Source organism: Xenopus laevis, chromosome 2S (assembly GCF_017654675.1).
Source record: "Xenopus laevis strain J_2021 chromosome 2S, Xenopus_laevis_v10.1, whole genome shotgun sequence".
NCBI lineage: Eukaryota > Metazoa > Chordata > Amphibia > Anura > Pipidae > Xenopus > Xenopus laevis.
The window spans coordinates 60,370,985-60,395,488 of NC_054374.1; the positions used below are offsets into that span (position 1 = coordinate 60,370,985).

Here is a 24,504-nt window from a genome sequence, read left to right on the forward strand (position 1 = left end):
AAGAAATGATCCACAACACATGTATAACTGCTAATAACACATTATTATTTGATCACGCTCCCTTATTTCTCATCCACTGGCAGTGACAGGAAGTAATACAGTGCTCGTACCTTGTGGTAGACTCTGCATTGGTACTGGCCCTTGCCCAGACTGGAGTCCCACCAGGTTCTGCCTCTGGAGGTTTATTAAGTGCTGTTGCTGCAGTTGTTGCATTTGTAACAGTTGCTGCTGGAATGCCAATTGCTTGTTTCCCAAAGCTAACTGTTTGACAAAGTCACAAACAAAGCAAACATGTAATGGGAGCAAAATGGGGGCAGAATAAGTAAACATTATGACATAATGAAAACCCACATCAAGGTACTAGTTACTAACGTGTGAAGGTGTAAATAACAACTCAACTCACCTCTTTGGGTTGCTGCTTCCCTGCCTGTTGTTGAGAGAGAAGCTGAAGGTGCAGCTGTTCCTGTTGTTTCTTGTAATACTCCTGCAACTTTAGAAACAATAAGCTGAATATTTAATATGTTGCACAAGTGTGATATCAACGTTAAATACTAGTGTAGCTTTTTATTAGTGAGACACTACACACAGGAGACCAGTATTTTGATTTGTTTCTTCCAAATATTTTCTTTTCAGAAATGTTGAGGTGCTTACCTGTTGTAGCATGAGTGCCTGCTGCTGCTGTAAGACAGCCTGGAGCTGTGCTGGGGACAGAATCTGCTGCATCTGCTGGGGGGTGATCATCTGAGGGGACATCATAGCAACGGAAACTGGGACCTGCAAATAAATAAAAAGGTTGACAAGATATTAAGACCCAAAACACATATGTGCATGTCATGCGTATGTTTTTTTTTTTACTTGTTCCGTGTATCCTTTGGTTTTAAAACTGTATGCACAGCAATATAATGCAAAAAAATATTGCTACCAGTAATAATTTAATGAATTTTTAAACTAACTTACTTTTACCCTGTTGTCAAATATGATATATTAGAAGTCACCTCAAAGCTCCATTGCTCATATACAAAGCACTTATCCTGAGGCCTCCTGAGGCCTATGGCTTTGTATTTTCTTGAATGTCCTTGGCAACTTTAATATCAGTATATTTTACAAGAGGAGGGGTACATTATTGCCTATATATAAAGCGTAACTCTACAAATGTTTTCCGTGACTTGCTATAATATGTTAACTAGAAGCCCAGGACATCTATGTTACATTTCCTCAAATAAAACAGAAACAATCAGAAAGTCCCACTAAAATAAAGAATTTTTACTCTATGTTCTCCGCAAATATAGGGTAAATATTTAGAAAGACATAATAGGAATATAAACTCTATATAAACCCTGTAGACCCACAGAAATACCTAATAATTGGACATGAAAAAGTTCAAGTGACTAGTAACAGAAACTGGCATGAACATTAGATGCATGTGTTCTGGTCATGAGAGGTTATAGAGAATCTCCCTAGCCCAAACACAATTCATACTATTGGTTTTCTCAGCAACTGTGTCCAAATGTTAAAATAAGCAAATGATGTGTCATCAATTATATTGCTGGTGTCACCGAAGTTGCAAAGATTGACTGCCTTAAAGCAGTCTTAGGAGAAACTCAAGTGGGGACATATATAGCGTATAAAAAAATTACTGGAAATTGAAAGGAAAAAAAGCAGAAAAACTATTTTTTATTAAGCTGGTAGTGCAAAGAAATTGTGTAGATTTTTGCAGCTGGTGCTAGCTGCATATCACATTGCAAGAAAAAAGGCATTGCATGTTTCCATTCAATCTGTCTGTTCCACTGTAAAGACAGTATATTTTAGTTTTGATCTGGCTCACCTGTACTGAGGGCTGCTTGTTATCTGTGCTAGGGGAGTTCAAACCTGTTGCTTGCTGAAGAAGAAGTTGCCTTGCCATCTGCAGAGCCTAGGTAGTAAAAAATTTGTGAATAAAAAGCTCAATAAGTATATAAACCATACAAAGAACTATATATATAAGTGGACAAGGAAAAAGGCAGCACTCGTTATATCAAAAAGTGAAAAAAGTGTATTTAAGATCAAAGTTCATTACATGACCTGTTAGTGGCAGAACATCTCTCCGCCAGAGATGTTCTGCCACTAACAGGTCATGTAATGAACTTTGATCTTAAATGCACTTTTTGATATAACGAGTGCTGCCTTTTTCCTTGTCCACTTTGTATATGTATGGGAAGCCCACGGAAGTTTCCCTAAAGACGCTGCACCAACCACACCCGTTAAGCTGAAGATACAGTGAGTGCTGCTAAATACTTGTCTTTTTTATATATATATATATATATATATATATATATATATATATATATATATATATATATATATATATATATACACACACACACACATATATATAAATCATTTTGAAAGTAGCCGCACTCTTCCTCCAGCAGTTTACAGTGTTTGCTCTGGTGAAATATAATGTATAGCCTTCAAAGTTGACCAGCACTCCAAAAGTTCATTTAATCAAACGATTTTTATTGAAACACCATTGGTGCAGCCAACATTTCAGCCCACATTGGGGCCTTTATCAAGGATAAATGCCCGAATGTGGGCCCGAAACGTTGGATATAGAGTGATGTTTCAATAAAAATCGTTTGGTTAAATGAACTTTTGGAGTGCTGGTCCACTTAAAAGGATTTAACTCAACGTTTCGTATACTCTTGAGAAAGATCCCTGTGAGGGATCGAAACGTTGAGTTAAATAAAAAGTTTTTCTTTATTTCGCCTGAAAATCCTGTGAGTCCCGCCATTCTTCACCTATACATTTACCCTGCTGGCTCGGGCACCCAGGTACTCTATCCTGTAAATGGTGTGCACCTTTGGGACTGTATATATATATATATATATATATATATATATATATATATATATATATATTGGAATAATAAATAAACTTTACCTCTTTTCGCTATATTTTAAAGTCCTGTGAGTGCCTTGCTTTACATGATATTTTACTATTACTTTTCTGCAGTGTGCACCCAGGCATTTTCTCCAATAAGTGAGTGCAGCTATTTTTCCTGTGCACCTATATATTACTCCCTATTGTAAAATATATAGTGAATAAAGTACCCCCTATTGTAAAATATAAGGATATTATAAGTCACAGAGGAGTTCCATGACCATATAAAAGCATGAGGCCAAAGGCAGAGTTCTTTTATACAGGTCATGGAACTCAGCATTGAACTGTAATACCCTCATAATAGGGGGTACTTTATTTATTATAATACACACATTTTAGTGAGTCATGTGACAAAAATGACTAAGCTCTGTCTATAACTGATGACATCACTAAGAGCCGTTTATAAGGATATAATTTACAGTATAGTCAGGGCTTTTGTGTTTGTAATATATATTTTCTTAGCAAATATTTGCAGATACATGTTCAATGCAAAATACATTTTCAGCAAAAGTATTATTTATTATAATGCTCATGATGAGTAGCGGTGTTTGTACGTGTATACAATAACTATTTTGATCACCATTATTAGCCTCTAATGCACAACAACATAGTTCAAACAGAGACAATATAAACAAATGTACCCAAATATTATTGCCAATACAAATGCCAATAGTGTCTCTGCCAATGAAGGTATGTTACTTGTGTTTTCTGGCACTTTAAAATGGCTTTACAGCATTGCACAAGAAAGGCAACAGGGGTATAACTAATAACCAACAAAAGAAATCCAGCCATCTTTTGATGCTCCTCTTAGAGATGTCTTCATCAGTCCAAACAGGGATAACTGACAGATCCTGCCATCAAGCACACCCCTACTGCAGAAGGCTTTTGGATCCACTGTGCACTGCATGTGCTTTTAGTTTACTGTGGCCACAGACTGACAATTGTAAAAACACTATCCAACAATATGCATTAACTGCACACTCCCTAGCTATGCTTCCTATGTGTTTGTTGGTAGAAGTAATTAGACTAGTAGAAAATGTTGCTACGTTTGCCCGAATGTCTTTTAGGTGCCATCTTCAACTCATTTGTTTTTCTTTGTATGGTGTGAATGAAGTGACACTTGCCTGTTGTTGCTGAAAATGAAGAAGTTCAGCTGGGTTTAGCTCTCCATTGGTCTCTCCACTGCCTGATCCTTCTCTTCCAACACAACTGTCAGATTGGTTAGGGAGACTTCCAACTCCATTTTGGCTGGTTGGGGTGGACCGTATGGACTCAGATTCTACCATCATGACTTGATTTTATGACCTAGTAACAATACAAGAAGAAAGCATTCTGAAAATTAAATCAGTTACACTGAGAAAGAATCTTTAGTCAAATGAAAGGCTGGCATCAAATTGTAGGCACTTACAATAGTCCTTTGCATATGTGATTTTACAATTATATTTAAGGTTTCATGCTCATATATTTTGATGGAGATTCATACACAACAAAAAAAAAGTGTCACTATTCTGTCCAATTAGTTAAGTCAGTGCCCAACCGTTTATATGCAGTGGCCTGATATATACCCTATGTAAGGGAGCTAGACTACAATAAAAAGCGAATATCATGCAAAAAAAAAAAAAAAAATTGCAATAGAGCCTTTGGATGTCTCTTGGGGGGGCCTATCCAACCTGTAGTCCTCCAACTTAAAGGTGGCCATAGACATAATAATTATGATCTTTCCTGGAAAAGAACTTTCCAAGAAAATCGGTCATTTCAACACATGCGTGTGTAACTGAACAGCTAGAAACAATAGAATGCTACCTGTATCTGACGATTCAGCACTAACAACGGGCAATACAAATATTCCGCCTGGGCTGATTGACGAGCCAGCTGATATCGACCCTTCTGCCGATATCGGTTGGCTTGTCCCCCGCCAAACACGCACCAAATATCGTATGTAAATTTATTTTGTACGATATCGGTGCATGTATGGCCACGTATACGGTCCCGAGTAAGAGAATTTAATTGCAGTACCTTTCTGAGGTGGTCTGAAATACAGATAAAGCAGCTACTTCCAGACCAGATGGACCAAGGACTCCAACCCTTTGCATTGATGTAACATGTTTCCCCTTTATAAAAGTAAACTTAAAGCTCATATAAAGTTCAAGAACGTTTTAATTGACCAAATGCAGTTGCAGCCAAACACTGATGTCAATACAGTCTTATACAAGGTTCCCAGTCTATAGGAAAAACATTTGAATTTGCAAGAATTCTAGATAATTATTTGACTTATGGATATTATTGCTGTGTGCTTGTCATTTGCATAACTTCTTGTTCTATATTTAACACTTTTCTACACTAAGTCATGCACTAAAACATGCAATAATAAATTATAATACAGTAATAAATGTTTTATAAATGGTATCTTCCTGCATAGAATTCTACTAGAACTGTTAAAACTGTCCCAGTTTTGAGCTCCTGTGGGAATTTGCTTTAACTGGCTATGCGTTGTTTTCTACTCACCCATCATTCTGTGCAAGCCCTTGGGCAAACGAAAAAAAAAAAAAAACTCCATAACTATGGTCTCTGAAGTAAAGATGAAACACCCTGCACTTTGCTAACAAATATGCTTTCTTAGTATTATTTTGAGACTGGTCAGGGCAGCTCTCCATATCTGTTCCACCTTTTTATAAGTAAACACTGTTGGGTGTTGGGAGTTAGTTTACAGCCAACATTTAAAACTGGCCAATCCACATTCTGCTGTGCAGGTCATGCTGGACAAAGTGGGGAGGGGCAAGATAAGGGGGAGATGCTTATTGTTTTATGTGTACACCTGACAAGTGCCTGGGTGAAGGGTCTTGGACTCTGCCCTCCCACACCTTTCAGATAGAGAAAACCTGTTCAGCCCCTTATTCAATGTGTCATTCTCAGGAAAACGGTTCTAGAACAAGTTGTTTGCAGCCAACAGAAATACAACAGTGCACAATAGTGTTGTAGTTTTTCTCTGCATGCACAACATGAATTGGAATTTATTCAAATGTGATTTTTTTGCTTGAAAAGACTTCTTCAATAACTTCAGAATATCTATAAAATATATCAAATATGGTATACATTTTCACAACATGAATGACATCTGCTTTAGAGCATAAAATCTTGTGAGCAGGACCCTTAACCCTTACCTTTCTGTTTCAAGCAGTGGCTCTTGAACATCAGATGTATCTCTCTGTATCATATTTATCTATTTCTGGGTCATACACTCCAGTTTTACAATGATATACAACTGCTAGCCCTTACAAGTACATTAAAGGACACAGAAGGAAAAATCGCTGGGGGCTGTCTATTTGCCAGGAACCCTTGGACCAATGCATTGGTGAATAAGGAATATACCCTGGGTTAGTACATATCAGTGCCACACAGCCCTGTTCAGCCACTTCCCAGAAGTCTCTGCACATGCGCAGAATAGTAATAATCAGATATTTTACGCATGCACATGGTCCTGGGGCCCCAAAGTTATGCCATGGGCACCCGTGGTAAATCTGCAATAATGCAGGCAACTGAAAATGGTTTCACTTAAGCAATATTATACATCGCCAGTGAGGAAACATGTCTTGCTTCTGGTTTCTCAAGCACAAGTGACTTGTATATATTCCAGTGGTGAGTTACATTATTGCTGGTGGAAAAGAAAATAGGAATGCCTTCTCGTTCGTAGTAGAGCAGATATATCATAGACAACAAAACTTGCTGTGTGCCTGGGCGCTTACACAAAAAGATTGAATTTAACAGACATGAGTTTTATTTAACCTCAGCTGCTATGTTATTATGATGACCCTTGTGCATTTTCAGAAAAGAGGAGAACTGGCCATGGACCAAGATAAGTAATTGTAATCACTGGGCTTGTTATAAATGTTCACTTCATTTGTCCTTTAATGCTGTCATGGAAACCATCCTTTATACATGATGTTCACTGTATTTATAAAGATGTGCATTTTCAATCCATTTGTTTTAATACTCTGATATCTCTGGGTCTGTTTACTCCACAATTACACTACTCTCACCTAACCAATTAGATCAGGGCTATCCAACTGGTGGCCTGTGGGCTGGATGTGGATTTTCATGGCCCCCAGTCTGCTCACATATAGACTTCACCATATGACATAATCATTTTAATTAAGTCCGGCCCTCCAACATGTTGTATGACATACAATTGACTCACTACATGTAATAAGTTGGACAGCACTGAATTAGACTAAACCATTGTAACAGGATTGCTACATTTGCCTGCTACTAAGTCTGGGTGGGATGGTTCATTGACGTCACTGGAAGAGTGGTGAGGTTACTGTGGAGCTAAGAAAGGCAATCAGTGATTGGTCAATTGCCACATAAATTTTGGAAAATCCTGCCTGGTTTTCCTAATTTAAATGCCACATGTTTATCCCAAATGAATACAACTCTCATATGACCCATCATATTTGCTCCATTCCATAGTTTTGGAGCAGTTCATTGTGGGAAAGGAAAAAATATTTTCATCAGAGAATTGGGATCTGCCATCTGCTTACAACAAAAGTCACACCTGGCCATCTGACCAATGAGACTGCATCATTCCATAGTATCAAAGAATTACACAGTGATGATGCTGCAAGGAGATACCATATTTGCAGGTTAGATACAGGTATATGGTCTACTGCCTACAAAACTGCTTTATATTAATATCCCTCTAACCCCTGCCATTTAGATACTGGGGCCATATTTACAAATAGAAAATAACTGCAATTACACCAACTGTAACTGCATCAAAGGTAGAACGGTGTCTCTTTTCATCTAATAAAGATGAAATTGTGAAGTGCAAGACCTTCTGTCTGTAATTAAAAATGTATCCTTCACGTCTGCTTTGTACAGATATTCCGGGTTGAGTCCTACAACCAGTGGAGTGTCCAGCAACAGCAGCCATGGAACCTAAGCTTGAAAGTTAAGAAGTACTACAAGAAGTTCCTCTTCACCATCCCATTAAGAAGGTAAACATGAGAGCCAGCTAAGTGTCTAATTAAGCTTCTAATTAGTCCCTGCTTGTTACTAATGCAAATTAGATTACGCTGCTTAACTACAGCATGTCCACAACACCCTTGTTAATTGCGGCCTTTGAAATTAAATTACTACCTAATTAGCATATCAAAGCCATTGATTCTCAGTCAGAGAAGACAAGGGCAAGAGAAAAGCGTGTGCCAAGTTTTGTTAATTAGGGTTGGCTAATTAAATTGTGACGTTTGATTGCACAACGAGGCCTTGTGTATAATGGTGTGTTTGCTTTAAGAGTGTCAGCTCCTGAGGCCATGACAGGACACGAAGGGCCTGCCACCTATGAAGTGTAATTTATTGCTGAAATATTACAAAATTATAACAAAATCACTTGGAACATCTCACTTATCCCATCTCACTGGGCTTACTTATAAGTTTTACTTATAAGTAAAACCTAATTTCTAAAGCATTTTAGAAGCAAGGAGTGCCAAGGACAGTGAAATAAACAACAGTGATGTATTGTTTGCCCTATGCAACCAAATTAACCCTCAGAGAAAACTGGACTATATGTTTAGGTAAATATGTAGCACACACAAAACTATTTGTGCACTGACTATGAGGTCAGCTATTCAATTATTTTTTAGCTTATCTATCTATCTATCTATCTATCTATCTATCTATCTATCTATCTATCTAGATATATATTTACACACACAAATTAGATTTCAAATATTGCTAAACATAGTCAATCATTAACGTTAACTGCAGAGCAGCAAGGAGAATATTTTATTTAATTTTATGTGATTTATCGATTTATTGGCATTTAACTCTTTAATGTGTAGCAAAGTAAAGGGTAAAAATTGTCTGTATTAATTTTTAATGTCACTGACTACCAACACCAAGACAGGCCATATGTCATAAACCATTGCTCTTTGCATTTAGTGTCTGTGGTCGAACACTTTTGGACTCATACAATCTGCATGCTTTTTTCTTCAGTCTGAACTTCCTTTTTCTATGACAAGAAGAACAATCTTTATTTAGTTCTTATTCTACAGAAAAGGTGTAAAAATGGAGAAATAAAAGGAAGGTTCCACAATGTCGCAATGTTTGAAATAAGAAAGGGAAAAGAAAGCCCAGAGAGGCCGCTTTTAATCACCCTCCACACAAATCTCGTCCCTGAGCAGATTCAATTAACTGATAACAGAAGCATCAAATTAATTTTTCAAGGATGTTAGATTTTGATGAAGAAAATCTCTCTGATTTTAATCGGGCTGGCGTTTAAAAAGCAAAAATGAATATCATTTTAAAATCATCGGGGGGGCAAAAAAGGACACAGACGCCTAGCTTAACGTGTACATTCCAGCCATTTAATTAGGGGGATGAGCAGAGTCAAGAGCCTCTATGAAGAAATTAAAATTAACTCCATACCCCTATGAATATTAAACCCCAGTCTCTCAATTCACATTTCTCAAGTAAAAGAACCAAATCTCATGGGGGTGGGGGGGGGAGGGAGGTCTATGACAAGAAGACAAAAGTAGAAAACCGAGAAAGTAATCACTAGAGAAATCAAAGAATCCATTGCAAGGAAAAAAAGTAAAGAGTTAACTAACAATTAATTTTTGGTTCTGATGAAGTTTGAATTAAAATGTTTCTAAAGGTTAACCCTGCTGCTGCTACTGGGTGTAATGCCTGAAAACAACAATGTAAAGTTGCTCAGAGCACTTAAAGGGGTTGTTCATCTTTAAATTAACTTTTAGTATGATGTAGAGAGTGATATTCTGAGACAATTTCCAATTGGTTTTCATTTTTTATTATTTGTGGTTTTTGAGTTATTTGGCTTTTTATTTAGCACCTAATCAGCTTGCCATTTTAGCAATCTGGTTGCTAGGGTCCAAATTCCCCTAGGAACCATGCATTTATTTAAATAAGAGACTGGAATATGAATAGGAGAGGGCCTGAATAGAAAGATGAGTAATAAAAAGTAGCAACAAAGATACATTTGTAGCCTTACAGCGCATTTGTTTTTAGAAGGGGTCAATGACCCCCATTTGAAAGCTGGGAAGTCAGAAGAAGAAGGCATATAATTGAAAAACAATAAAAAATAAATGAAGGCCAATTGAAAAGTTAGCCATTCGATAAACTAAAAGTTAACTTTAAGGTGAACCACACCTTTAAAAACACTTTTACATTATTTACATTATTTTTTTTTTTTCATTACCAATATATAGACAATATTTATTCTGTAACCACCGCCACCTGCAGGCAAAAACATTAACTGAGAAAAGAAAGGTGTGGCTGTTGCTGTACTCAATACTGACTAGAAAAATCATGAGATAAATAACTTAATAACTGAGTAACTGGTGGACAGTTACACAAATTCATTACCAATATATAGACATTTTTTATTCTGTAACCACTGCCACCTGCAGGCAAAAACATTAACTGAGAAAAGAAAGGTGTTGCTGTTGCTGTACTTAATACTGACTAGAAAAATCATCAGATGAATAACTTAATAACTGAGTAACTGGTGGACAGTTAAAGCACATCCTACTTCTTTTGGATTAAAAACAAATAAATATAAACAGGATTTGTGGAAAGGCCACAGGCGGCAGGATGTTTGGGGGCGCTATGCTGCCCAACCACATTTGCATTGTTAGGGAAGCACTGGAGATGGGCAGAAGATACTGCAGTTTTTTAAATTTCCCTGGTGCTCCAGAGCCTAAGATGAAAATTTGCACATGTACACAAATGAAGGAGAGGGTATTGTGGTACCTGCTATGTAAATCTGTCTCTGAATATATATAGCATTTCATGATGTAAGGCTTAAGAACTTTAGGACCAGCAGCTCTTGTGGATTTGGCAGAAAGAGCTAAATTATAGTATTGTACTGACTCATTTTTTCACATAAACAAGCAACTGATATGTAAAAGGAAGAATACTTGTAGAATGTAAATACAAACTAGTGCACAGAAAATATATTAAATCTATGAAAACCTAAAACAGTGGAACCTCAAGTTTACATCCCCTGATTTTAAAGGGTGGTTCACCTTTAAAGTAACTTTTATAATGTTGTAGAACAGCCAATTCTAAGCAACTTTTCAATTGGTTTTCTTTATTTTTTTAGTTGTTTTCTTTTTTCTTCTGACTCTTTGCAGCTTTCAAATGGGCATCACTGACTCCCTTCTAAAAAAACAAATGCTATGTAAGGCTACAAACGTATTGTTATTGCTACTTTTTATAACTGATCCTTCTATTCAGGCCCTCTCCTATTCATATTCCAGTCCCTTATTCAAATCAATGCATAGATGCTAGGGTAATTTGGACCTAGTTATCAGATTGCTTAAAAATGCTAATTGAAGAGCTGCTGAATAAAAAGCTAAATAACCTTCAATAATAAAAAATGAAAAATGGTTGCAAATTGTCTCAGAATATCACTCTCTACATCATACTAAGGGGCAGATTTACTAAGGGTCGAATATCGAGGGTTAATTAACCCTCGATATTCGACTAGGAACTAAAATCGTTCGACTTCGAATATCGAAGTCGAACGATTTAGCGCTAATCCTACGATCGAACGAACGATTCGAAGGATTTTAATCCAATGATCGAAGGAATATCCTTCGATCAAAAAAACTCAGGCAAGCCTATGGGGACCTTCCCCATAGGCTAACATTGAGTTCGGTAGCTTTTAGCTGCCGAACTAGGGGGTCGAAGTTTTTCTTAAAGAGACAGTACTTCGACTATCGAATGGTCGAACGATTTTTAGTTCGAATCGTTCGATTCGTAGTCGAAGTCGTAGTCGAAGGTCGAAGTAGCCCATTCGATGGTCGAAGTAGCCCAAAAAACACTTCGAAATTCGAAGTTTTTTTAATTCGAATCCTTCACTCGAGCTTTGTAAATGTGCCCCTAAAAGTTATCTCAAAGGTGAGCAACCCCTTTAAGTTTTCCCTCATTTTACACTGTTGTTTAGTGGTCGCACCTATATATTATGCATAACACATTTCCCTGATTTTACATTTTCCCGGATTTTACACCATTTTCTTCTGGTCCCCTGAAAAACATTTTGTAACAAACTATAATGTAATGTTTACAAGTATAACGTGTTTCAACTACAGGTATGGGACCTGGTATCCAGAATGCTCGGGACCTGGGGTTGTCTGGATAACGGATACTTCCGTAATTTGGATCTTTATACCTTAAATCTACTAGAAAATCATGTAAACATTAAAGGGATACTGTCATCGGAAAAAAAAAATTATTTTTCAAAACACATCAGTTAATTGATTTCTTAAAAGAGCAAACAGATTTTTTTATATTTTATTTTGAAATCTGACATGGGGCTGGACATATTGTCAGTGACTTGTGCTCTGATAAACTTCAGTCGCTCTTTACTGCTGTACTGCAAGTTGGAGTGAAATCATCGCCCTCCCTTTCCCCCCAGCAGCCTAACAGAACAATGGGAATGTAACGATATAGCAACTCCCTAACACAAGATAACAGCTCTCTGGTAGATCTAAGAACAGCACTCAATAGTAAAATCTAAGTCCCACTGAGACACATTCAGTTACATTGAGTAGGAGAAACAACAGCCTGCTAGAAAACAGGTGTTGGCTCTTTGTGAAAGCACATGACCAGGCAAAATGACCTGAGATGGCTGCCTACACACCAATATTACAAAAAAATACACTTGATGGTTCAGGAATTACATTTTATATTGTAGAGTGAATTATTTGCAGTGTAAACAGTGTAATTTAGAAATAAAAAAAATACATCATAAAAATCATGACAATCCCTTTGAATAAACCAAATAAACACAAAATATATTTTAAATAAATGATGTAAAAGCACTCTGAATATCTGATAACTCTCCATATAATAATGAATTTAAAAGAAAGGCTGCCTTGCTTACAAAATGGCCATAATGCAGGTTTATCTCAGAAAATGGCCATACCAGGAAAGTGGTGGACAGGGGTCCCCAGCCTTTTTTACCCATGAGCCACATTCAAATGTAAAAAAGAGTTGAGGAGCAACATAAACATGAAAAAAGTTTCTGGGGGTGCCTAATTTTGCCTGCGATTGGCAATTGGTAGCCCCTATGTGGACTGCCAGCCTACAGGAGGCTTTACTTATTGGTACTCCTGGTTTTTATGCAAACAAAACTTGTCTTCAAGCCAGGAATAATAACCACCTGATTTGAGGCCACTGGGAACAATATCCAATGGGTTGGGCGAGCAACATTTTGCTCGCAAGCCACTGGTTGGGGACCAATGGATAAGACTTATCTCATCAGGTATGTAGAGCCACCAGCCACAGACTACATTTACAGCCCAATGTGGTCATAGGCCTATACGACTTCCTACCTTTTTTACAAGATGTGCCAGTTTCATAAGCACCTGTTTTGAGGCCACCAAAATTCAGCATAATCTGGGTTCAAGATCAACCAAAACAAACCAGTAGTCCATTGAGAAGCACTCAAACAAACAAACCTCTCCCAACTACAGACTGTTAGGCTGTGTAATAAAGAGCAGCTCATTATACCAAGGGGCTTAAGCCTTATTTATTAAAGTAGTGTTGAAAAGGGAGGGGGGTTACACTGTCCCTTTGACACAGTTGCTTTGCCACATTTCCCTGCAGGTTACTCTCGGCTGGCTCATGATGTGGCGGGCCGATGACATGAAGGGGCAGGGCAATGACATTGGGGCTTTGCCGTGGTGACCAGTCGATCGCAGAGCCAATCTAAGGTAATCCGAGGCAATTTTGACCCAGACAGCCCTTCAAAAAACCGAGTTGTCCAGGTCAAAATTGAACAGGATGCAACCCTAACTGATATCCATATGAAGTTCTCGTAGTAACCCTGTACAGAAAATAAAAGTGGGTTCAGGGCTGCTTTCTACTGGTGGCAGTGAAAAAAAACAAAAAAAACAAAAACAGTCACAAGGTGTGTCCAGCACTGCTACATGATGAACTACAGCTCCCCCACTCCACTGATGGCCCAATGCCCTAACCTGCCTAGAAATCTTTTAATTTGAAACGTTATAGAATTTTGTAATGCTACAGACATAATATACATCATCTGTTGAAACTCTCCAAACGTGTAGATATTTTTGAGTATGGCCACCTTTATATGCAAACCATTCAAAGAGGTATGTATACACCTCATCCCGTTTCAAAAATAGATACATATAAATTGTACATATTTAATGGCTAGTTAGAAGCATGGCTTTCATAGAAACCTGTGCAGTCTACAATGAGCATGTTAACTTTTAATTAATCCTCGTCACCCCCTCCCTCCCACAGGATCATGCTTACTTCTTACCGGAGCACTAGCGCTCCAAAATAAAGTGCATAATGTTAATCTAACGAAATTGTTACAGCTACTATTTAATCAGTGTCGCACATTTAGTACTTGCAGATGCCTCTTTTTCTCTATTACCAGTGCAAACTAATAAATTACTGTGTGTGTAAAGATATGAGCAGTAGTTGTCTATATTACAATCTAAACACTTGGCAAGTTGGCATGATTGCATAAGATCTGAATATACCCAATTTATAAAAGGATAGGTAAAAAAAACAGTAAAGTTTAATTATTTAGCTTTGTTTACGCAGAAAGTCACTGTATATTTGCACATATGCCATGCTTTGCTATTGGTATGGGATCTATTATCTGGAAACCAGTTATCCAGAAAGCTCTGAATTACGGAAACGCTGTCATCCATTTTCATCAAACTTTTAAAAATGATTCAATTTTCTTCTGTTATAATAAAACAGTGTCTTGTACTTGATCCAATCTAAGATATAATTAATCCTTACTGGAAGCAAAACCAGTCCTATTGGGTTTAATTAATGTTTTAATTATTTTTAGTAGACTAAACCCCAGGTCCCAAGCATTCTGGATAACAGGTCCCAAACCTGTATTAATATAAAAGAAAGCAGGACTCTCTTTCCTTGTCGTATTTTTTTTTTTACTGTGATATATACATTAGTGATGTGCGGGTCGAGAATTTCTCGACCCACAACCGATCCTAACCCGCCTGCTCCCTACCCGCATCCGACTCGTGCCTGCTGCTCCCCTTTATTTATAGACCCGCGCCCGACCCTCAGTGACGTCACAAAAGGGGCGGGGGGAAGTCTATAAATTCCGGCACGTATTTTGTCCAGGGGTCGGCCCGAACCCATCCGACCCATGGGCCTCGAGTCGGCCCGCACATCACTAATATACATATAGGGTTGCCATCCATCTGGTTTTGAACCAGACAGCCCAGTTTTTCATAGGACTGTCTAGTTCAAAATTTTCAAAACATTCTGAAAACTAGGCAGAAACCCACCCAATTGTGCCTGAGTGATGCAATAACCCCACTTTTAAAGTCATAGCCACACCCTTTAACTTCAAGAAATGGTTGGGTGTCCAAGGCCAATTTTCCCTTGGGGGCGTCCAGAGGGCTGGCGTCCTCAGTTACCCCCTCCCCCTAGGATCATGCTTTGTTCTTACCGGGTCCTCCAAAATAAAGCACATGCAGCTGGCCTTTAATTTATGTTGCCCTAGGACTCAGCCTTTGTGGTCTTGCCACAAATCCAGGTGTCTTTTTTTAGTAATGGAGGAAAAACAGGGTTATTGGTTATAGGATTGGTCCAATTGGCATCTTGGAGCCAGGAAGGAATTTTTTTACATCAATGAGGCAAATTGAAGAGACTTCATATGGATATTTTCTCATTCCTCTTACTCAACTAGAGGTTAGTCAGATTTAATTTAGGAAAAAACTTGAACTTGATAAATGGCTGTCTTTTTTAACATTAAGGGCAGAGACACGTGTGGAGATTCGGGGAGATTTAGTCGCCCGGAGACAAATCACCTCTTCTTTGGGGCGACTAATCTCCCCAATAAGGAATAATTATATCTTAGTTGGGATCAAGTACAAGGTCCTGTTTTATTATTAAAGAGACAAAGGAAATAATTTTTAAAAACTTGGATTATTTGGATAAAATTGAGTCAATGAGAGATTACTGGTTAACAGGAGATTTCTGGATACCGGGTTTCCAGATAACTGATCCCATACCTGTAATAAAATTTTCCAATTGCGAAGGATTTTGTGCGACAAAATATTTAACAAAACTCCAGAGCAGGTGTTAACACTAACCTTTGTTGGCAAACTATTTTACATTGCAAACAGCGCTAAACATTTGCAAAAATGCTTTAAACAACGCTTTATTTTCAATACATTTGACAGCTAAGCAGGGTTCACTCAATAGATATTTTTGAAGGACCATTCAAGGGACCCCGTCAGGAAACCTACATTCTATGCACTTTCTATATTCAGTTAACCCTCGGACTGCTGGGTTTCAGTTGAGCCAAATGCCTGCTATTAGCAAATATCTAAGAAAGGTACCAAGACAGCCACTATGTGCCCCCATACATAGTTCAGTTAAGCAGTTAATTTTGTGCCAATAACTCATTTATGGAAAACTAAACCACATAAAAAGTTGTACAGAGGGGGTACATTCACCCCATTATACTTTGTTAAAATAAGTTTAATGAAGACCTTCACAGACCACTTTAAACATAACAGTTTTTTGGAAGAAAATTAATAAAGCAATGTTTGGTGAGAACACACTACAGGTATAGGATTTGTTATCCGGAAACCCATTATCCAGAAATGTCCTCCTCCCATAGACTCCATATTATCCAAATAATCCACATTTTTAAAAATTATTTCCTTTTTCTCTGTAATAACAAAACAGTACCTTGTACTTAATCCAAACTAAGATATAATTAATCCATATTGAAAGCACAGCCTGCCCATGGGGTTTATTTAATGTTTACATGATTTTCTAGTAGACTTAAGGTATGAATATCAAAATTATGGAAAGATCCTTTATCCGGAAAACCCCAGGTCCCAAGCATTCTCGATAACAGGTCCCATACCTGTATAAGGATTAATACCACTACTTTAGTAGCTTAAAAGGAGTGAGGTTCCGATGATTTGTTTTACATTGAATCAGTCCATGCCACCTCCAACCCTGCTGGATGATAAAAATCCATTGCAACTGCATCTGTGTTGATTGCCCTAACTCAAGCTGACGACCCTTGAACGTTATTTGGCAGCAGATGATATCAGATCTATTTTATGCAACATGGGCCCCAATACTTTTTAGCATAAGGACCCTCTACTTTTTGAAATGTTCTACTCACACTATACGTAAAGCATTTTAGAACAATGCTAAATTCTGTAGAGAATAAAGTTGACCATTTAAAAGGATTTTCTATTTACACAATCTAAAAATGTAAAATACACTGGAGGTTTTCAGAAAGCAGCAAACAATTAAATCTATTTCTACATGGAGATACAAAGGGAACCCACGCTGTTAATTTAAAAGGAACACAGCATGACATTTTTTTGTCAGATAAGACTGAACTGCAGTGACAAGTTTGAAATCATATTTTCTCAAGTGCAAGCGGTTGCAGATTTGCTTATACCTTTAAAAGACAATTTATACACCAGCTGAACTATGCTTAGTAAGCAGGAAACTTTATTCTGACAGTTGTACAGCATCTCTCTATACAGATAAGCAGTGATAGGGGGCTCTTCCTGCCAATGACTGAGTTTTTATTCATCCATGTGCCCAGCTTGATTTTCTAATATGTCTTCTCCATGGCTTCCTTATGTATGTAAAAGAGAAAACTATGGCAAATGGACATAACATACAGACAAATAATGGTCATGCACACAAGACAGAACACACAAAAAAAATAGTGAGTAAAGGGGTGTTTAAGGTAATATACACAAACAAGTACAAAACACAAGAAATAAAGTCACACATTATAAGGGGGATAAAATTTACTATATTCACTCCAATAAAGAGATACAAGGAATCCAAGAAAAAAGGAAATTAAAAACCCTTTCCTGAAGACCCTTGAAAGTATAACTGGTTATGTAAACTCTGGACAAAAGCTTTCAGCACCTAAATATGTGCTTCTTTTGCTTGGCATCCCTGTGTTTAAATGAAAAATGTTCCATCTTACTAGGTATGCTCCAGTTAGCCAAATGCTCTCAGCCACAGTTAAGGATGAAGAAAATTCCTCTAGACTGCACTAGTCTCAGGAACCAGACATGCGCCTCAAGTCTTTGATTTTAGGAAAAACCCATGAAAAAAAAAAAATTACATATATATATATATATATATATATATATATATATATATATATATATATATATATATATTAAATATGTTTTTTGTTAAAATAATTAAAAGACACAAACAAGCTTCAGTCACATACACAAACTACATAGTGATACAAACAACAGAAGAAAAAAAGATACCGCTACGATTGCTAATGCAATTTTGCATGAAAAAAAGCTCAGAGTTTATATAAAAAATATATATTTGCGCTATATCAATATAAAAAAAGCAATGACTCAGACAAAGGCTCACTGCACTTTTTTGTAGAGGTGTGCATTGAATAAGGCAAACATATAATACAGCAGCTTGGCAGGTGCATGGTGTTTCAAGAACCCGCTGGCCCATGAAGCACAATCTTTGGTAACAACCATATAGAGGTCAGTCTTATGTAGAGTAAACTTGTCACCAAAAATGCACATGGTTAAGCACATACACTTCTGGACTTGTACATTAACAAAAGCAGAGTCACACAACACATATCTTACATTTCCATGCAATCTGTGAACCTGTACATTGGTTCAGCCAGTCTGCCTAAAAATTATACACGCATTGTCACACAGCAAGGGAACTTTACTGCTCTGCAGGAGATGCAACTGTGGTGGCCTCACTGCACATGCTTGGATTTTAATGGCACATTTCCTGCCTCATTACACACCAAAGTTATAGGGTCTCAGCGCTGCTCTGGGGTGAATGTGCAGTATTATATCCCCTCCCCTCTGTGTTTCTAGTGCCAGCTGTGTAAACAGCATATTCTTATCCTATACACCCTGCTTTATTCCCCGGGGAAACTGAAGAACATTTCTGTGACACAGGAACCGAAGTACTGGCCATGATTAACAATGCTGGGAAATTTTGTCATATTTGCTCCAGAGAAGATACTAATCATCAACCATTTCTCCCCCCCCCCTTTTTTAAAAAAATCTGAGTACTTCTGTTCACTTCCACAAATGAGATGAAACTACCCAAACGACATCTGATGTTGTCCAGTTTTCACTAGATCAAAACTGGCAAGATAGCCTCACACAGGTATTTTTAAAAAAGTCTCTAGGGATTCTTTCCTCATCCTTTAAAATGCCACAACCTTAAAAGCAATGGATGTCTTAACATCATTTTCTGGGTCTCTTTCATTTAGTTGCAAGGTTCTAAGCGAGCTAAATGCCTAGCTAGCACACCTAACACATAGTTACCAGTAATTTTAAAAGTCATCTCTTTATCCTTAGAGGTAAGAGGTTCAAATACAGGCTATGAGCAGTATTTACTGAATTGTATGTTAAGGCTTCTTTACAGGCCCATAAAGCATTTACCAAAAGTGCTGTTCAGCTAAGCACAAAAATAAAACCCTTTAAGATACTAACACCATGCTGGTGAACACACCATTATCACAGCTGAACAATATATCCTCTACATGCAGATGCTGCCCATATTAATATGTTCTATTCAAATAGCTAATAAATACACCCAGTCTCATCTAAATTGGAGCCCAGTTCTGCTAAATCACTACAACAGGACTATGGAGAGAAACTGTGTAAAGTTTAGTTACCATTTCTCATAAATGCTCACTTCCATACACTGAGAAGCAGTATACAGTTCTGCGCACAGATAATGTTTCTATTATTGCAGTAAGACTACAGAGCAGGAAGACTTAATAAGTAACAAAGAATCTAGTTTGTAATTTTTCTGTCTGGTACTAGTAAAGAGATGAATTATGATACATTTACAGTGGCAAAATTTTGATTTGAAGTCTGAAGGAACACTATATAATTGTGCATTAAGATATTGCCCAAAACAACAGTATTTGTCCAAAATGGTTTACAAAAAACAAGTAGCCAAGCATGCCAGGTGTACAGTTACCTGCCAAGATGATGCAGTGTCTGAGCTGACTTGACGCGCTAGTGTACAGTTCTACAGCACCTTCACAGGAACCACTGCTGCCTTTATTTTTATTACGAGAATTCCACTTTTGAAAAACTATATGAAAGGTAGACCCTACTCTAGGGTATAAGCCTGGTCAATACTCAGGAGGGAAAAAAACAGTTGCTTATCCATTCTGATTTGGTAGCTGGAATTAATCTGAAACTATTTTGCCTACACTTTTGAACAAAATTCCATTAGTAATATTATCAACTATTTTTGCCCTTTATGCGGGGCATTATCCATGGTTTAGCATCTCAATCTCCAAACAAGCAATCAATTTGAAACAGGGGCTCAACTTCTGAATTCAGCTTAAAGATGCAGTGACAAGGTGATTTAGAATTAAAAATTGCACAGGGACTCTTATTGATAGCTAATGATCTTAAACAATTACCATTTGTGTGTGTGTTAATAAATTTATTTTTTTACTTTCACCATTATCTTGACATTTTCTAAGACTGAAAAAATATCCCTAATGTTCAATAGTTAGGGATCAAAAATTGCAATGTTCAGGTGCAACATCACATATCAATTGAATTTTCTAAAGCAGAAAAACAGAAACTGAGAAATAAAGAATGCTCAGAAATATCGAAAATTTTAGTTTAAGTATTATTGTTTCTGTGATATTTGCATATTTTGTCGTTTTTCTTTATTGTACTCTTACCCTAATTAAAAATAGTAATCACACACATACACAGCTAGATTGGTTAATCCACTGAATCTCCTTTGCACAAATTAACAGAAAGGACAATAAAAGTTTTTTTTTTTTTTACACAGCTCAGTATATCTAAGGCAAATTGATGTTCAAAAACAACTTCCATTATCCTTTATCAAAAATATTTCAAATACAATGTTGCATTTTTCTTAGATACAACTTTGTGTAAATTATTCCAATTTCCAGTTATGTTCTGCATTTAGCTTTGATGTTTAAGTGCATGACACATTTTAATGCATGCCTGATTCTTACACCTTGGCATCAGTAAATGAAAAGAGAATTCAAATAAAGGAATGGTTTTAATAGGCGTAAGAGAAAAACTACCCCCTCAAAAAAACATCAATTTGGGATTAGAGGGGATTTAAATGTACACACTGGTATAGATCCTGCATGCTTTGTCTCCTTTTCTAGAAATTTGAGCACCATCCTTAGTTCCTGAGGAGAAAGGGAGTAACACACATAATTAAATGGATACACACATACATAAAATATATTCTTGAATTGCTGTAATTAGTTCAACACTTTGTAAAACATAATGTGCAAGAATATAAGCTTACCATCTAGTTTAACTTCCTAATATAGAATTGTGTTAAAGCACCAACACATTAATCTCCTAAAACTATTTCTCTGTGTTTTACCAAAATGTACCTGAGAACTAATTATTTAATTTGCGTATGTATATACTCATTTGTAGATACAAATGTTCCGTTTACCCTAATCTCTCTTAAAATTGCCCATACCTTTTGAACGTCAAAAAAAGTTAGAAAATGCATTATCACATTTGGATGTTTTCTGCAGTTTTTAAGATCACATTTTTTAAATAATTTCCCTGTATTATATGCATTTTTATGCATAGAAAATAATCTGAAACTGTAAAACTAATATTCTTTCATGACACCCAAATTCCTATCTATTTAAGAGTGCTCCCAGTGCTAATTGTCACAGTCCTGGAGTGATCTAAAGAAAAAAAACTTGGTCCAGAGTACTGCTATTTCAATTACTTCTTGTGAAGTGAATGCACAATTACTGCGTACTGCGCTTAAAGTTCAAAACCACTATATTATCTTATGCATGATTCAGACAAACTGGGATCACATGAACATTTCTTGCATATCCTAATATACACACCATGCAGCTACAGATCCATACATATACCCACATGTAGAAAATACTGATAAAGGTATAATAACGTCATTATGTTGCAAAGCAAAATTCACTTATTGATGTATTATTGGAAAGTAGTTTCCATCTATTTAGAAATAACCTTTTTTTCTAAAGCTACACAAATTAATAAAGCAACAAAAAAAACAAACCAAAAAAATTACTTTAGTAAATTAGACTAATGCAAACATAGATGTAAGTAAGCTGTAAAGAGTTTGGAAGGGATATACATATTTGAAAGATGCCTGTAAACACAGCACATGTCTACAACGTATGTAATACACAGGTTCTTAAAATTAATACTAGCCATACCACCTCAGTATAAGACAAATAATTAAGGCATGCTCAAAATCCAGAGTTTAAGGATATTGTAAATAAATTGCTAGCTTTTATAATTACCATTGAGCAACCTAGTATTTTTTTTGCCACTTCTGACATGAAAGTTTTTCTTTTGTTAACGATGAAACTCTTTGACACCTCTGCACACAATAGAACAGAATGCTAAAAATGAAGTATGTGTAGCTTGCTAGCAAGCAAATCTTACATTATACAAAAAACATGAAAAGGATAAGAGACATACTGTCATTAGCCTAAGGCCACATGGAGGTGGAGCTAAAATATAAAATCCATGATGTCTCACTTCACAGTGCAATGCTTTTACAACAAGACTACTATTATTTCCCATAGGTGGCAGGATGGTATTTTAATAGGGGCAGCAGGTATGCATAATCTGGGCCAAGAGATGCCTCTATGCAGCTGTACTCGCTTAAACGTATACTCAGAGCAGCGCCAAATAGTAGAGTATAAATCTAATATAACATAAGAAAAAAAAAATCTGTTGAACTGGAATCCTCTCTCCCAATAACAACTAGAACCCAGTGCTAATGACTGGGAATAACATTAAATTGAAAACAGAATCCATGTGCCCTGCACAACCCATACGGTCATTATAAAACAGGTGGAAGTAAAATACACTGTAGTAAATACTGTTGCCATTGAGTCTAATAACAAAGAACATTTGCCATCTATATTTTCAGTGTATTTCCATGCCAAACACAGTAAAAGACACCCACACAGATAATAGGAGCAATCATTCCCTGATTACCCTCATCTCATTAGCATCAGGATAAGGGACAGAAATCTCATGTTAAAGCACAAGACTCCAAGGAATGAAGTAAAAATGATCTGAAAAAACAACAACACAACAGAGTATTTCTAGCAAAGGGACTCTAATATTCTTTGTAACTTTCCAAAGTTTGTGTGGCTTCAGATTTAGTTGGCTCCCATGTAAAGAACTCCAAGCCACATTTCTGTAACAAAAGACTTTTTTTTTGTCGTGCTGTGTCCAAGCCTGCGATCCTCCAGTTGCTCTAACACTCCCTAAAATCTCCCAATAGCTTTCAATTGTCGCTAGTAACTTTAGTTTGACAGCTGGAGGGCCGGGGGATACAAGGTTTGACCTGAGCCATGTCAGAAATAGCCATAAAGACTGAAAAATGACAAAACAATAACCCCCGGGCAGTGGATATCAGAACAGATCCCTTACAGCGGGCGCGTCGATCGCCTTTTGTTTCCCGAGCACATGACACGGCAGCCCGAGCAGTGCCCATGGGAAGGTAGCGCCCAACCCGAGGGGGTTTACGGGGAGCAAAGTAAAAGCAACACAGGGGACGTTGTGTTTCTCTCGAGGAACTGTCTGTCACCTGACAGGAAAGAAGTGAGCGACGTTTACTGCGTTACTAGGTAAAGTGTTCAGCAACTTGTTTCACAACCTGTTTATGGTAGAACGCACAGCCTCTCGCTACACACACACACACACACACACACAATGCAGACAGGGTTCAATTCTGTTCCGTGAGAAATGACTCGTACTAATAGTATGTGGCGCAAATAATAAAGTACTTCGTACAAGGCGAGTGGAATGCCATGTGCTCCGCAAAGCCCGACACTCACCTCTTAACTGCGCCCCGAGTAGCAGCCAGTGCCGGGATCCATACGCGCACGCTCCACTCCCACAGAGAACTTGGCGCAGCTACTGCACGCGCTTCACTAACACAGCGCCCGGCTGGCCGCCAGGAGGCTTCGGGATATCCCACAAGAGCAGGTGGACAACACTTGGCCAAGCAGGGAGAGAACAAAGGACTAGAGAATAAAGAAAAAAAAAACAGAGCTGGCCCGAGATATCAGGGAGGCAAAGTTGAGAGGAAGGGAGAGATTGTCTGTGTTCACTCTGAGGCGGAGAAGGACTGGTTTCAGAACCAGTGAGAAACTCCTTCCTCGCGCCCACAACCCCCCCCCCCCGTGACACTACAAAGACAAGAGCAGAGCAGCACCTCTCTCTATCTGCTCCGAGCCCCCCTCCCCGCCCCAAACACACATACACACAAAAAAATTCAAACAATCCTCTCCCGGCCCCCTCCCTTCCTCCTCCTCCTCCTCTCTGCAAGACACCAGCTCAGAGACTGAAAGCAAAGAAAGCGGCGCAGGGAAGGAGAAGAAGAAAAGCTCTGGGCTCTCTCCTCTCCAGGCAAGAAATGTGAGCCGCCTCTTCACATGTCAGTGCACACGGTGCGGATCCGGCCAGGGCTTATTCACACACTCTTGGCCCCGCTGCTTTCTTGTGCCGG

At 37.7% G+C, this 24,504-nt stretch overlaps 1 protein-coding gene across 4 annotated transcripts in view; it reads right to left on the reverse strand.

Moving 5' to 3' along the window:
- foxp4.S (forkhead box P4 S homeolog) overlaps positions 1–24,146 on the reverse strand; it is a 39,230-nt gene extending 15,084 nt beyond the window's left edge. The window contains exons 1-7 of one of the 4 annotated variants that reach the window (XM_018248440.2): positions 23,831–24,146; positions 21,092–21,151; positions 4,044–4,224; positions 1,826–1,912; positions 652–774; positions 404–490; positions 111–261 (exon numbers count right to left, since the gene is read on the reverse strand). In XM_018248440.2, the coding sequence (XP_018103929.1) occupies positions 111–261; positions 404–490; positions 652–774; positions 1,826–1,912; positions 4,044–4,208 (613 nt within the window). In that variant the 5' untranslated portion in view covers positions 4,209–4,224; positions 21,092–21,151; positions 23,831–24,146. 4 annotated transcript variants of the gene reach the window in all.
- Positions 24,147–24,504: the final 358 nt, after the last annotated feature.